Raw genomic sequence first — 14,032 nt, 5'->3', positions numbered from 1 at the left:
ACACACACACACACACACACTCTCTCTCTCTCTCTCTCTCTCTCTCTCTCTCTCTCTCTTAACTTCTGTGAACTTAACTATACACACTTGGCGAGTTAGAGATAAAGACTTTATAATCATTTAAGTGGACAATTCTGCCCACATCTTCCCAGTAATCATGTGTCTCAGAGTGAGCGTGAGATGGAAGGTATAAATCTGCTGAGCTCTAGCCGGTCAGGTTCCCACATACCCTCTCACCCTTTGTGCACAGACGTGCACTGGGCATAGAAAGAATGGGCAGCCCCCAACTCCCTGCATGACTAAGCTGTTGAGACTCACAACTGAAGAGCATCATTACATGGATGAGGTGATACTTCCCTCTCCTCCCTAGGAAAGCAAGACGGATGTGCTCGCCGGATTAGGAGCTAAAATCCCATTTGATTGTTCTCAGGTGTTGCAGAGAACGTTTTGCCTCCTATTAATTAAAACTGTGAACTTTGACCTGGTCTTACTCTCCTTCTAGATGAATACAAGCTACAGGCATCTTCCTTCCCCAGGTATTTTTTTACAGGCCGTGTATGTGTTTCTGTCCAGAGCACAGGCCCCTCACTGTGTTACTTCTGAGGGGCCTTCCATAACTACACCCAGCTTCCCCTCAAGAGGGCAGTAAGAGGGTGGCAATGATGAGGCCCTCCTTCCCTTCTAGGGAGAGACCCTCTAATCCTCGCTGCTCTCCCATAGCCACACACAGACTGAGAGATTTAAATAACCTTGTACTCTTTGTTTTTTTTTTTTTTTTTTAGTTGGAGTCCTCTTTCAGACAACCATAGCACCCTCTACCAGGACAGTTGTTATCCAGTATCTTCAGCACTGGTTGTGTGCACGTTTCTTTGACTGAACTTTGAGCAATTTAAGAATATAATCCATTTACTGGGTTTTGTTTTTGTTTTTGTTTTTTTGAGTCGGGGTCTCACTCTGTTGCCCAGGCTGAGTGCAGTGGCACTCTCAGGGCTACCGCAGCCCGACCTGCTGGGCTCAGGCGATCCTTCCACCTCAGCCTTCCAAGTAGCTGGCACTACAGGCACACAGTACCACACCCAGCTGATTTTTTGACTTATTGTAGAGACAGGGTCTCATCAAGTTGCCCAGGCTGGTCCCGAACCCCTGGGCTCACGCAATTCTCTCGCCTCGGCATTCCAAAGTTCTGGGATTGTAGGCTGAGCCACTACGTCCAGCCCAGACAAAGAGATTTAAGTAATTCACTTTAGCTTAAGCATTAATAGTACACTTACTGTATGCACAGGAAATGTGCCAGGCCCTGAGTATGTTAGGATGATAAAGCCAGAGTTTCCAATTTTAAGGAGATGTTGACCCTATGGGAGAGACGCATGGGACAAAATCAACTCTACCAAATATAATGTAGTCTGTACAGAGGGAGTCCAAAAGGGGGAGAGAATGACTGATGTCATTCTGGGAACGTGGTTTCAAGGAAGATTTTCCACTGGGGTGGCATCTGACGAATAAGGATGAACGTGAGTTTAACAGGTGGATGGGGAGCGGGGAGCCAGGGGAGACCACTCCTAGCGTGATGAGTTCATGCCAGGATGTGTGAAACCCCACTGTGTGTTAGGGGAGCCTTGGCGGCTCAGCACTGCAGGTGATGAGATGACGCCGCCGTAGTGGTGAGATGACGCTGTAGTCGATAAGCGGACTCAGGTCCCAAAGGGTTCCTATGAAATGCTAAGGGATTAGCCAAGAGGGTTGGGGAGTCAAGGAAAGATTCCAATCTGAAGTAGTGGTCCAGACCCGCACTGGACCTCTGATTCTGCAATAATAGAAATGCCCTGCATCTGCACTGTCCAATACATTAGTCATTAGTCATGTGTGGCTATTAAACACTCCAAACATGACTACCATGACTGAGGCACTAAACTTGTATTTTTCCTTTATTTAAATGTTAATGTAAATAACCACGAGGCTAGTAGCTGCCATATTGGACTGTGAAGCTATTGATGAATCATTCAGTTGACTGTGAAAGGATAGTTTGTTTAATAATATTTATTCAGTAATGTTTTTTAACTCTCTACTGTGCACTTAGCACTAGGAATATAGAAACCAGGCACTAGGAACTATGGAAGGAAGTGACTCAGGCTCACATCTTGCCTGCATGGATCCCTTGGGATGCTTGTTAAAAATTAAAATGCCTGACCGTCTCAGAATCTGGAGGTATAATCTGAAATTCTGTGCTTTTAAGTAAACCCAGATGATTCTTATACTCACTACAGTATGAGAACCATTATTCAAGTATGGACCAGTTGGAGACTGGAAGCAGGAGAGCCAGTTAGGAGGCTGTGTTGGGACTGGGCTTTGTCCCTAGACTTTCCTGGAGAAAGAGAACCATGAAGATCCCTTGTGCTCATGAATAGTTATTAGGATCTGAGGCTGTTCTCATAGGGATGGAAGGGATTTGGAGTATTCCCACTTTCCCAAAGTGGGAACCTATCAAATTCTTTGACATTAGAGCCATCTTCCTCCCCTAGATGGAAACTCCCAACAATCTAGGGTTCATAGACTGGTCACTCACCCCTGTCCCCGTTCAGCCTACCCCTGGCTTCTTGGCAAAGCCATCTCTTACATAAGTTTGAACTCAGATCCCTTCTCATCAGTCCCTAAAATGAAGCAATAAGAGTCACTTCTCTAGAGGCACACCTTTGATATGTCCTATCCTCAAGAGGTTCATTCAGCCTCTTTTAGAGTCTCCACAGTCAGCCCCATCATGGAGAGCATCTCAACAGTTGGCAAAACATCAGCAGTAAGTCAGCCAGTGACTGGAAATCCTGCCAGGCTCCTCCCTTGCAAACTGGGACGCCAACCACTCATGTGTATGAGCTGATGTCAAGGGACTTGTGACCTCTGTGATGCCCAGAAACTGTCAACATGCACCTCTGGAAATACAGTAATTTTGCTTGAGTTTCTCCCTACTTACAGTGACAACTAGCAGAGAAAGGCTCTAGGCTTTCTCACTTGCCTGGAAATCTTTATAACTTGAAAGGAAACAAACCTCAGGAATGGATTTGATCATATTTCACCACAAATGTACAAAGCTTCCTGCCTCGGCACTGCTTTACTCCCTCTTCCCACGTCTTAAAATAGAGAACGCACCCATTTTCCTACAGAAGGCCAAGCCCCCAGCTGGGTTCTGGGTCCTACACTCTCTTGACTCCTTCAGCTTCCATCTCTCCAGATGATGATTCTTATTCCATATACACATGCTCTAGTGTCTTCTGTCATAAACTGATCATTCCTCTGATGCCTCAGATTGCCTCATTGGCTAACACCACCCTCCTTTCCACCACAACTTCATGTCCTGAAGTACGGTGTCTCCAGATCTCCACCTCTTCCACCTAATGTCTACCCTTCCACTTGATCTGTAAACCTGCTCTGACCAAGGTCACCAGTGAGAGTCATTTAGCCAAATCCAGCAAGTGTTTTTCTCTTCTGAGCTCCAGACTCATATCCAATTGCCTTCTTCATTTATCAAACTGAACTATCAAATAACATACCTTTCCTACAAAAAAGAACTTCCCCTTCAGCCTGTAATCTTCCTCATCTTAGTATATAAGTAGTACATGCATCCATTCATTTTCTGAAGCCAGAAACCTTGGGGTCACTTTGTTTTTTGTTTTTTTTTTTTGAGTTGGAGTCTCACTCGGTCGCCCAGACTGGAGTGCAGTGGCCGCTCCTGGCCACCGCAGCCTCGACCTGCTGGGCTCTGGCGATCCTTCCGCCTCAGCCTTCCAAGTAGCCGGAATTACAGGCATGCGCTACCACACCCAACTGATTTTTTGATTTATTGTAGGGAATGAGGTCTCGCTGCCCAGGTGGGTCTTGAACCCGCGGACTCAGGCAATCCACTCACCTCAGCCTCCCAAAGGCGCAGGTTTACAGGCTGAGCCACCAAGCCCGGCTGGGGTCACTTTTGATTCCTTCTTTCCACACCCTTCATGCCAATCCATCAGCAAGTCCTGTTAGTCACCCAACAAACAATAGATGATCAGTATCTATATGTTGGATGAATGAATACAGAGGCCTAGCAGAGAAAAGGAATCAGTCTAGAACCAGGCTCACTGATTTAAAAATTGGGTAGAAAAGCAGGCAGAACATCTCTAGTTCCTTTTGTTTTCTAAATGAGCCGTGATGACAGGCACTGGGTTCCATCCCTAGCACATGCAGTTTGACCTCATTACATCTCCTTTTAGTGCATTGGTATTCATAGCAACCCTAAAATTCACAAGTATGACACAGGCCTTCTCAACTAATGGGTACTCAAACCACATAGTGTGACCAAAAGCAGAATAATTCAAGACTTTGCTCCTTCTCATCTTTAGATACGCATGCATACACTGCTCACATACAAATACGGAAACATATGATAGGAAGGCCTCATCTGGGAGCATTCTTGATAGAATTTAATCTATTTATCCCCAAGAAACATTGATTTTGTTTTTGAAATAGGAATGATTTCTGAGTGTAGCATGCATTGTAAAGAGGATCACCAATCTACAGGCTGGGGAAGACACTCTGACTGGATCTCGAGGATCAGCAGTGACTTCACTGCAGGGCTTTTATCCTTTCTTATAAAGGAGATTGGCTAGTCCCTGAAGCCAAGAGATCTTTCTTCAGCTATATCTTTCCATCAGCAATGTTGAAACTTTAGGGTCCTGACATCTCATAGCAATGAAAATCTTGCTCCCAAGCAACTGTTTTGTTCATTCTGAAATCTTCTCCCCCAAATACAGCTGATGTTGTCTCTAAGGTGAAACAAAACATTCCATAGATCTTGACCAACCCCAGAAATGTCCTCTCAAAAACAGCTCTATGTTTGGGTCGCCCAGCAAAACTTTCTTATCTCAGACAGCCTTACCATTACCAGCAGGAAGGCAATCACTCATTTGCTTTCTGCTACAGCAGCCCTACCTAAACTATGGTCTACAAAGTGCTAGGCCCATGAGCTGCTCCAGAAAAAAGGGACGTCATTCCTGGCCAAGTAGATTTGGTAAATATTGCATGTCAGGGACTTTGCCCTGATGTGTATCTTCAGCGTAGACATTTGGACTTCTCTATACACTTAAATAGGACATCGTGGTGTTTGATTGGCCAGCTTGGCAACTCTTCCTGGCTTCATCTTGCTTCCTGTCTTCTAGTGATTAACTTGCAGAACCATTTAAATTACAGCAGATAGGTCAGCCAAATTCATCCTTGGGAGACTTTCGTTGCTGACCAGTTCAGATGGGTTTCCAAAGATCAGTGTCCCCGGGAGATGCATATATTTCCCAATTTCTCCCTACAGGTGAAACCAAAACTAGGTGCCCCTCTAATACCTGCTTTCCACACTTTTCACTCCTTACTTGGTTGCAAGTGGGATAGAATGGTCTTGCCTGGAACCTTTGATAAGCCAGGGGGTGGGGTGTGTCCTATCTGCAAGATTATGTGATTAAGGATGCTCCTGGATATGGCAAGAAAATGCTTTCCAGAACAGAGCAGCATGAAAGATCTTCCCAGTGTCTGGGGTGATACAGTTTCAGAGAAATGTCATTTCCCACTATGTAATAGGATTTTTTTCATCTTCTGGATCAACACTAAGTGTGTTATTAAGTAAATGAAGTTCTTGGTAATGTGACTAGCTGTTGAATACTTGCTTGTGAAAATTTTTTCTGATTAGAAAAAGAATACTTGTTTATTTTAAAAATGTTGACAAAATAAAAGAAAATCACAATCACCTCAAATCACATATTCTAGAAATAACCACCATTAATACTACAGATTGAATATATTTTATCTGAAATGCTTAGAACCAGCAGTGTTTCAGATTTTGGATTTTGGGGATTTTGGAATATTTGCATTGTGCTCACCAGTGAGCATTCTTAAACTAAAATTCCCAAATCCCAAATGTTCCAATATGCATTTATTTTGAGTTTTAGATTTTGGGTTTCAGATTTTTGGTCAACCTGTGTGGCATATTTTGCTCAACCTGTATGGCATATTTCCTTCCAATTATATATACAACATATAATACAACATATACACACATGCATACTTAGAATCTTAAGGCACAGGGAAAGAGCAGGCATTCTTGCTGCTGTCTTGTCTGTTGTTGCCTTCACAACATGCCTTCCCTTTAATAAAGCTACCTTTCTTTTTTTTTTTTTTAGTTGGAGTCTCACTCCAACTGCCCAGACTGAAGGGCAGTGGCCGCTCCCGGCCACCGCAGCCTCGACCTGCTGGGCTCCGGCTATCCTTCCGCCTCAGCCTTCCAGGTAGCTGGAACTACAGGCACCCGCTACCACGCCCGGCTAATTTTTTTTTTATTTATTGTAGAGATGAGGTCTCGCTGCCTTTCTTAATTAAAAAAAAAACAGAGTCTGAAAATAGTTGGAGGAAAAGCAGGAAGAAAGGAAAGAAAAGGCCTACCTGGCTTTTAGATTTTTGTAAGTCAGAGCTATGGGATGAGTGCTTCTCAGTGTTGCCCATTTGCCTGATCAGTCTCGCTAACCAGCTCCACCACCGCTCCCCATTAATGCTCAGAGTTCTAATCGTGGTGAACAGAATCAGGAGGGCCCTGCTGACTGCTGTTCCTTGTCTTTGAGACTGGGGCAGTTGTGGATTCAGCTTAACCCAAAAGGAATTAAGTGAAAAAAATGAGATCCTTGCGCCATTGCAAGGCCATTGTAACTGTTGCTTTGCTAAGCTATGGTGTGGCCATGTGCTCTTTGAGCGAAGGCCAGGCCATGTTTCTTAAGCTTTGGTCCCCTCCCCTTCCTTGGGGAGGTGAATCTCCTCTGTCTTTCTCTCCCTAATTTACTTTCTAAATCAACTATATTTTCTAATCTGAAAAAAAAAAAAATGAGGCTCCAAGCAACAGAGGATTTCCTTTTTTATACTTTTATGCCTGCCTTCTTTAGTAAAAGACTTTTGTAGTATTGAGATATGTGTTAGGGAAAGATGTTTCTGGCAAAATTTATTTTCTTTAAAACCAGTGTTTAAGAAATGTGGGCAACTCCCCCACCTTAGTCTCCATCCAGATGAAATAGACCCCATGTTTGCTGTAGACTCATAGTATCTGAGAACCAGAAAAGGCTGAAGAGATCATCTCATATATTGGTTTTCAAAATTTGTTTTTAGCAAAGAATTCTTTTTTATATGACTCCTTAAGCAGCATCTTGATATATGACAGTCAGAACTTATTTATTTTTGGTAAAGCAGGACTGGAACCTGTGGTCTGGACTTACAGCATCCTGCTCACACATTCATTCAAGGCAGCCCTAAGATGCCAAGATGGACCCTTAAACTTCTGAGAAACATGGTTTAAAAATTATGAGTCTAAGGGCCAGGCACTGTGACTCATACCTGTAATCCTAGCACTTTAGGAGGTCAAGGCAGGAGGATCACTTGAGGCCAGGTATTCAAGACCAGCCTGGGCAAGATAGTGAGACTCCATTTATACAAAAAAGTAAAATAATTAGCCAGTGCTTCTCAGTCTTGCCCATTTGCCTGATCAGTCTTGATGGCCTGTTCCATCATTATACCCTGTTGCACGCCTATAGTCCCAGCTACTTGGGAGACTGAGGTAGGATTGCTTGAACCCAGGAGTATGAGGCTGCAGTGAGCTATAATCATGCCACTGCACTTCCAGCCTTGGTAAACCCTGTCTAAAAAAATATCTTATGAATCTGACCCTGAGTTTTATGTGAAAACTGAGATCTATAAATAACCAGTAGTGAATAAAAATGAGGGGAACAAAACCCAGGACCTGCTGAGGCTGGTGCTTTCTCAACTTTTTCACACCCCTGAGATATTCCTCTTGGGGGCCAGGAGACCCTTCCCTGGTGATCACCTGCATGGGTTATACTGAGCAAGAGGGCAGTCATACTCACATGACCATCCCTTTATGTAGCAAAATTTTGCTACTCTTTGTAATGAGATATTTGACAGAGAATACTGGTCTCTTTCAACAGGTGTTTCAGTATGTATGCATTTTTTTTTTTTTGAGTCAGGGTCTCACTCTGTTGTCCAGGCTGTGCAGTGGCTTGATTATGGTTCAATGCAACCTTGACATCCTGGGCTCAGGTGATCCTTCTGCCTCAGCCTCTTGAGTACCTGAGACTACAGGTGCACACCACCATGCCCAACTGATTTTTTTTTTAAATACTAGAAACAGGGTTGCCCAGGCTGATCTTGAACTCATAATCTCAAGCAATCTGCCCAGCAAAGCTCTGGAATTACAGGTGTGAGCCAACACATTCAGCAGTAAGTATGCATAACGTAAAGGCATTGTCTTTTTCCCCTCTCATCACAAGCAGAATATCTCAGAAGTATATCCTTGCCGGTACCCGTCCTGGTGGAGGACACCAGCAGCAGCAGTGAGTATGGCTCAGTGTCACCCGACACGGAGTTGAAGGTGGACCCCTTCTCTTTCAAAGCAAGAGCCAAATCCTGCGGAGAAAGAGACGTCAAAGGAATTCGGACACTCTTTTTGGGGTAAAGACCTGACTTTTGGAGGGTAAGGTATGTTGTTAAGCATGTCACTTTATAAAGGAAATCCTGCATGAATTATTTCAGCATTCCAGATGAGAATTTTGAAGACCACAGTGCTCCCCCTTCTCCGGAAGAAAAAGATTCTGGATTCTTTCTGCTGAGGAAGGACAGCGAGAGGCGAGCCACCCTTCACAGGATCCTGACAGAAGACCAAGACAAAGTTGTGAGAAACCTGATGGAATCTTTAGCTCAGGTAAAACTTCTCTCAGGCACTTCAGTTCCCAAAGTTTTCATATTTTCAATGTGTCCTGACACCTGGAGCTGTAGCATACGACATGAAGACGAGGGAAGCTGCAGTGTTCATGGTGGTAAAATACATTATAGATTATAGTTAGAGCTTATTTAAGTAAAACAGGGTCGGGACCTGTGGTCTAGGCTCACAGCAAACCACACATGCATCCCATCCAAGGCAGCCCTAAGGTGGACTCTTAGGCCTCTGAGGAACATGGTTTACACATTATGAAGCTAAAGGCCAGGCGCAGTGGCTCATGTCTGACATCCCAGCACTTTCAGAGGTCAAGGTAGGATTGCTGAAGACCAGCCTAAGCAACATAGCGTGACCTCATCTCTACAAAATATACACCTACCCCAGGGCGGAAGAAAGCAGATCCCTAATGCAGAAACTGTGTTTTCTAATATAAGCTATGCTTAAGTCAGAGCATAGTTTTCACATTGGTGAGCTTCCAACTAGTCCCTAGAAGCCTCTTTTACCCTTGATGCCTTTATTCATTCAATCGAGAGACACCCATGGAGCCACATGAATTGCTGATTCTAACATCAGCCTGAGGCTCCCTGCCACTCTGGGCATTTGGGGAACATCAGCAAATATAGCCAAACGCCTGAGCTTGTGAGGCCACATTTAGATGGAGGGTGACAGGCAATGATGAGTAAATGACAGTAATTCCTCACTTAACATGGTCGGTAGGTCTCACAAGCTTTAAGTGAAATGACACATAACCAAACCAATTTGACCACAGACTAATTGATACAAGCAAGGGTTAATTTCCTACAGCATAGTTCTGGTCACAGCAATATCACCAAACTTCCAAAGATAGGCCAAAACTCCTCTAATGTTAAACACTGAAATAAATGTGAATTCTACATACGTTTAACAAAGATGAATAAAAACATGTAAGATAATTATTTTCCCAAGGATTCCAGTTAAGGGTCTCAGGTGGCCAGAGCCTATCCCAGCCACTCAGGGCGAAAGGTGGGAACCAACCTTGGACAAGACTCTGTCCCACTCACACCCATACCCACACTTACTCAAACTGCAACCATGTAGACATACCAGTTTACCGAAGTGTGCATGTTTGGGATATGAGAGGACAGCAGAGGATCCAGAGGAAACCCACATAGACATGGGGAGCATGTGCACACTTATCACAGTGGCTCCAGCCAGGATTTGTTCTTTTCCCATCAACACTATAACAAAATGACATTGAACAAAGCAACATGAGTCAAGGACCCGCTCTGTATAGTATATTAGAAGGCCATATGTGCTCTGAAAAAAACAAAGCTTGTCAGCAAACTATTATCTCCTGGTGTATCTGTTTGCTAGGTCTGTGTCTTGGTGCATTTTCTGATGTATAACAGAATACCCGAGACCTGGTACTTGGAAAGAAAAGAGGTTTATTTAGGCTCACAGTTCTGAAAGCTGAGAAGTCACAGGTCAGGTGAGGGCCTCATGCTCCTTCAACTCGTGGCTGAAAGCAAATGGAAAAGTAGGCTCGTGTAGAAAGAGAGAGGGACAGAGGGACCCGACGTGCTTTATCACAACCCACTCTCTTGAGAACTAACCTGGTCTCAGGAGAACGGCATCAATTCATTCAAGAGTGCAGAAGGACATGCCTCTCGAAGGCTCCGCCACCTTCAATACCTTTATATTAGCAGTTAAATTCCAGCATGAGTTTCTGCAGGACAAAAAATTAAGCCATAGCAGTCTGCCATAACAAGATACCACAGACTGGGTGACTTAAACAACAGAAGTTTATCTTTCACAGTTCTGGAGGCTAGAAGTCCAAGGTCAAGGTGTTGGCAGGTTTGGCTTCTTTCCTTGGCTTGCAGATGGTCACCTTCTCGCTGTGTCTTCTCATGGTCTCTTTTCTGTGCACTTGTGCCCCTGGCATCTCTGCCTCTTCTTGTATGGACACCAGAGGATGCCAGTCCAATTGGATTAGGGTCCCACCCTTACGACCTCACTTAACCTTAATTATCCCCTTAAATACGGTCCCATTGGGAATTAGGGCTTCAACATACGAATTTGGAGGACACAATACCTTAATACCTGGGTAAACGTGTTCCCTAGGATTCTGCTTACAGATAGGAGGAAAAATCCCCTCCCCAAGTCTGTACCTGTAGAAATAGGGTTTCCCTCAGCTCCAAGCTTCTTGTGAATAAAATGCTCCCACAGACATGCTCAGTCCCAGACATGATATTTGTCATCCTCTTTTAGTTCTGGGAGTGTCAGGGCCTCAGCATCCTGCTTCCCCACCCATGGCCACCACCTCTCCTTCATGGTCATTGTGGTCTACATAGCTTCTTCCTTTCCTCTCTCATGGGGAAATGGCTGCAAAGGAATGGAGTTGGAGGGCTCGGACCAAGTTTTTGAAGTCTCTCAGTCTGACACTTTGCCTGCTCTAATCTTGAGATGTAAATGGGGGAGTACTTTTTCTTCCTGTTTTTGTCATAAGAACCTCACTCTGCTTCTCAATTCCCTAATGCCCACCTCTTTTTGTTGTTGTTGTTGTTGCCCAGGCACGCTCACAGCCACTGCAGTCTCAACCTGCTGGGCTCAGTCCTCAGTCTTCCAAGTAGCTGGAACCACAGGCACGCACCACCACACCTGGCTAATTTTTTTATTTATTGTGGAGATGAAGTCTCGCCGTGTTGCCCAGACTGGTCTCGAACCCATGGGCTCAGGCAGTCCTCTTGCCTCAGTCTCCCAAAGTACTGGAATTACAGACGTGAGCCACTGTTTCTGGCTTAATGCCCACCTCTTTAGATCTTATAGGAGGAGCTGAAAGTCCATATGTGTCTCTTTGTACCCAGTAGGGACTCTGGGTACAAGGAAAACTGAAATGAGCCTTGTCTGCAATCTGAAAAAATCCTGACTTGGGCAGTTTCTCTGAGGTCTAGGAAGAAGGTTTACTGGGATGAGGGGTACCTGGGCCTCTGAGTTGGGGTGATATGGGTGTCAAGGATGCTGTGCAGACATGGTGAGAGATGTGGAGGAGACCGCAGCCGTCTCGGACCGTCAACCTTTTCTGTGGCCTTACCTTCTTCTCTCTGTGGTCATTCAAGGACTGAGACAAGGATGGGTTGACCTAAGGAGAGGAACCAAGTCAGATGGAGGGAGCAGCTGGGCAGCACTTGGAGTTCATCCATTCATTCAGCAGATACTTACTGAACATCTACTAAATGCCAGGCACTGTTCCATGTGCTGGGGATACTACAGCGAGCAAAACAAAAAATGTCTGCATCTCATTGAAAACATCTGCATCCCACTGAGGTCGACATTCTAGTGGAGGAAGAAAAGCCATCTAAAATTAATGAATATATACTAAACATATATTACTAATAGCAAATATTTTCTGTGGGCTAGGTATTGATCTTAGTATTATATGGGTATCTGCTCATGACAACAGTATTAGAGTAATAGTTCCATTAGTGTCCTCATTTTATGGATGAGGAAACTGAGGCATGGAGGACTTGAGTAGCTTGTCAAAGTCATGTGGCTCTAAGTGATAGAGCCAGGATTTGAACCCAAGCAGCCCGGCTCCGGGATCTGCTCTTCACTACCATACTGCTCTGCCTTTCTGGTATGACAGGTAGGGACAAGCGCTGGGAGAAACAAAGCAGGGGAGGGAATAAGGGAGGAAAAGAAAATTGCTGTTAGTCACTGTGAAGCGAAGACTTCTCCTGTGGCCACTATTTTAAGATGTTTGATTTTAGGTCAGAAGCACCTAGAGGCCGGGTGTGGTGACTCATGCCTAGATCCCCAGCACTGTGGGAGGCCGAGGCAGGAGGATTGCTTGAACCCAAGAATTCGAGAGCAGCCTGGGCAACATAGTGAGGCCTCTTCTCTACAATAAAATTTTAAAAATAGCTGGGCCGGGCTCGGTGGCTCAGCCTGTAATCCCAGCACTTTGGGAGGCCAAGGTGAGTGGATTGCCTGAGCCCGCGGGTTTGAGACCAGCCTGGGCAACATGGCAAGATCTCATCTCTACAATAAATAAAAAATTAGCCGGGTGTGGTAGCACACCCCTGTAGTTCTGGCTACTTGGAAAGCTGAGACAGAAGGATTACTGGAGCCCGGGGGGGTCAATGCTGGGGTGGCCGTGAGTGTGCCACTGCACTCCAGCCTGGGCAATAGAGTGAGACTCCAGCTCAAGAAAAAAATTAACTAGGCACTGTAGCATGCACCTGTGATCCCAGCTACTGGGGAGGCTGAGGTGGAGGACCACCCGAGCCCAGGAGGTCGAGGGTGCCTTGAGCTGTGATCGTGCCACTGCACTTCTGCCTGGGTGACAAAGTGTGACTCTGACTAAAAAAAAAAAAAAAAAAGCACAAAGAAAAAGAAACACATAGAATGCAGGTATTGTCTGAATCTCCTAATCAACCCCAAAGGATATGCTTTTCCAGTACAAGCCTGTTTGGAGAGTTTTTCGTCTCCCTAATGGACTGTAGCTCCCTTGGGACAGGAACTGCCATGATCATTGCTGCAGTCCCAGCCCTCAGCACAGATCTGACAAAAAGAACCCTTTCTAGGACTGTGCTGAGATTCTTAAATTTTGGAGTTGGTTGATCATATTCAAATGTTGGGCATCTTCTAGTTTAAGTGTACTGGAATGTTCTCTATAAAAGAAGAAAACAAAAAAAACCTTAAAAGCAACCATTAGAGGGACAGGCCTTGGTGCACCAGCATGAAGCTACCAGTGAGTACCAGAAGCTGCTGATCAGAACCGCATGCTCAGTCCAGAATGGTTAAGTGATGGCAAGGGTCCTTCTGACTGTGCTGTGAGGGCATCTGCTGTGACTTCATCACTCAGTGGTACAGCAGGTCCTGACCCAGGTTGACCGATGGCTGTCGTGGTTGATCAGGCAGGAGATATAATGGTCAGGAGCTTGGGCTCAACTTGGGTTTGCCTGTTTGAGGTTTGGCTCTACCACTTAAAGGCTGAGCAATTTGGGCAAGTTATTTAACTTCTCAGAGCCTGAGTTTCTTTAGCAATAAAACAGAGGAAACCACCTCAAAGGCTGTTAGCGGGGTAACAGATCATAAGTGATTTAGATCCTAACATAGAATGTTTCACAAACATTTTTTTTTTTTTTTTGAGTTGGAGTCTCACTCTGTGGCCCAGACTGGAGTGCAGTGGCCCGCTCCCAGCTACCGCAGCCTCGACCTGCTGGGCTCCGGTGATCCTTCCACCTCAGCCTTCCAAGTAGCTGGAACTAC

General features: G+C 45.0%; 1 protein-coding gene and 1 long non-coding RNA gene across 3 annotated transcripts in view; one reads left to right on the top strand and one right to left on the bottom strand.

Annotated features, from left to right (window-relative positions):
• Positions 1 to 14,032, top strand: part of MAP3K5 (mitogen-activated protein kinase kinase kinase 5) — a 236,106-nt gene that overhangs the window by 191,820 nt on the left and 30,254 nt on the right. The window contains exons 22-23 of the mRNA XM_008054221.2: positions 8,337 to 8,517; positions 8,599 to 8,767. Coding sequence (XP_008052412.1) covers positions 8,337 to 8,517; positions 8,599 to 8,767 — 350 coding nt within the window. The remainder of the gene's footprint in view (positions 1 to 8,336; positions 8,518 to 8,598; positions 8,768 to 14,032) is intronic.
• On the bottom strand, positions 10,190 to 11,844 carry LOC110595301. Of its 2 annotated transcripts, XR_002481745.1 has the most exons (3): positions 11,741 to 11,844; positions 10,375 to 10,487; positions 10,190 to 10,280 (listed from the first exon to the last, which is right to left on the bottom strand). It is a non-coding gene; the product is annotated as an uncharacterized LOC110595301 (long non-coding RNA). The 2 variants fall into 2 exon arrangements; XR_002481744.1 differs by lacking the exon at positions 11,741 to 11,844 and having other exon boundaries at positions 10,375 to 10,774.

The sequence above is a fragment of the Carlito syrichta genome, unplaced genomic scaffold, assembly GCF_000164805.1.
Source record: "Carlito syrichta isolate Samal-C Ts95f unplaced genomic scaffold, Tarsius_syrichta-2.0.1 Scaffold289251, whole genome shotgun sequence".
Taxonomy (NCBI): Eukaryota; Metazoa; Chordata; class Mammalia; order Primates; family Tarsiidae; genus Carlito; species Carlito syrichta.
Note: the sequence above shows the minus strand (reverse complement) of the source record. Positions and strands in the feature narration are given on the sequence as shown.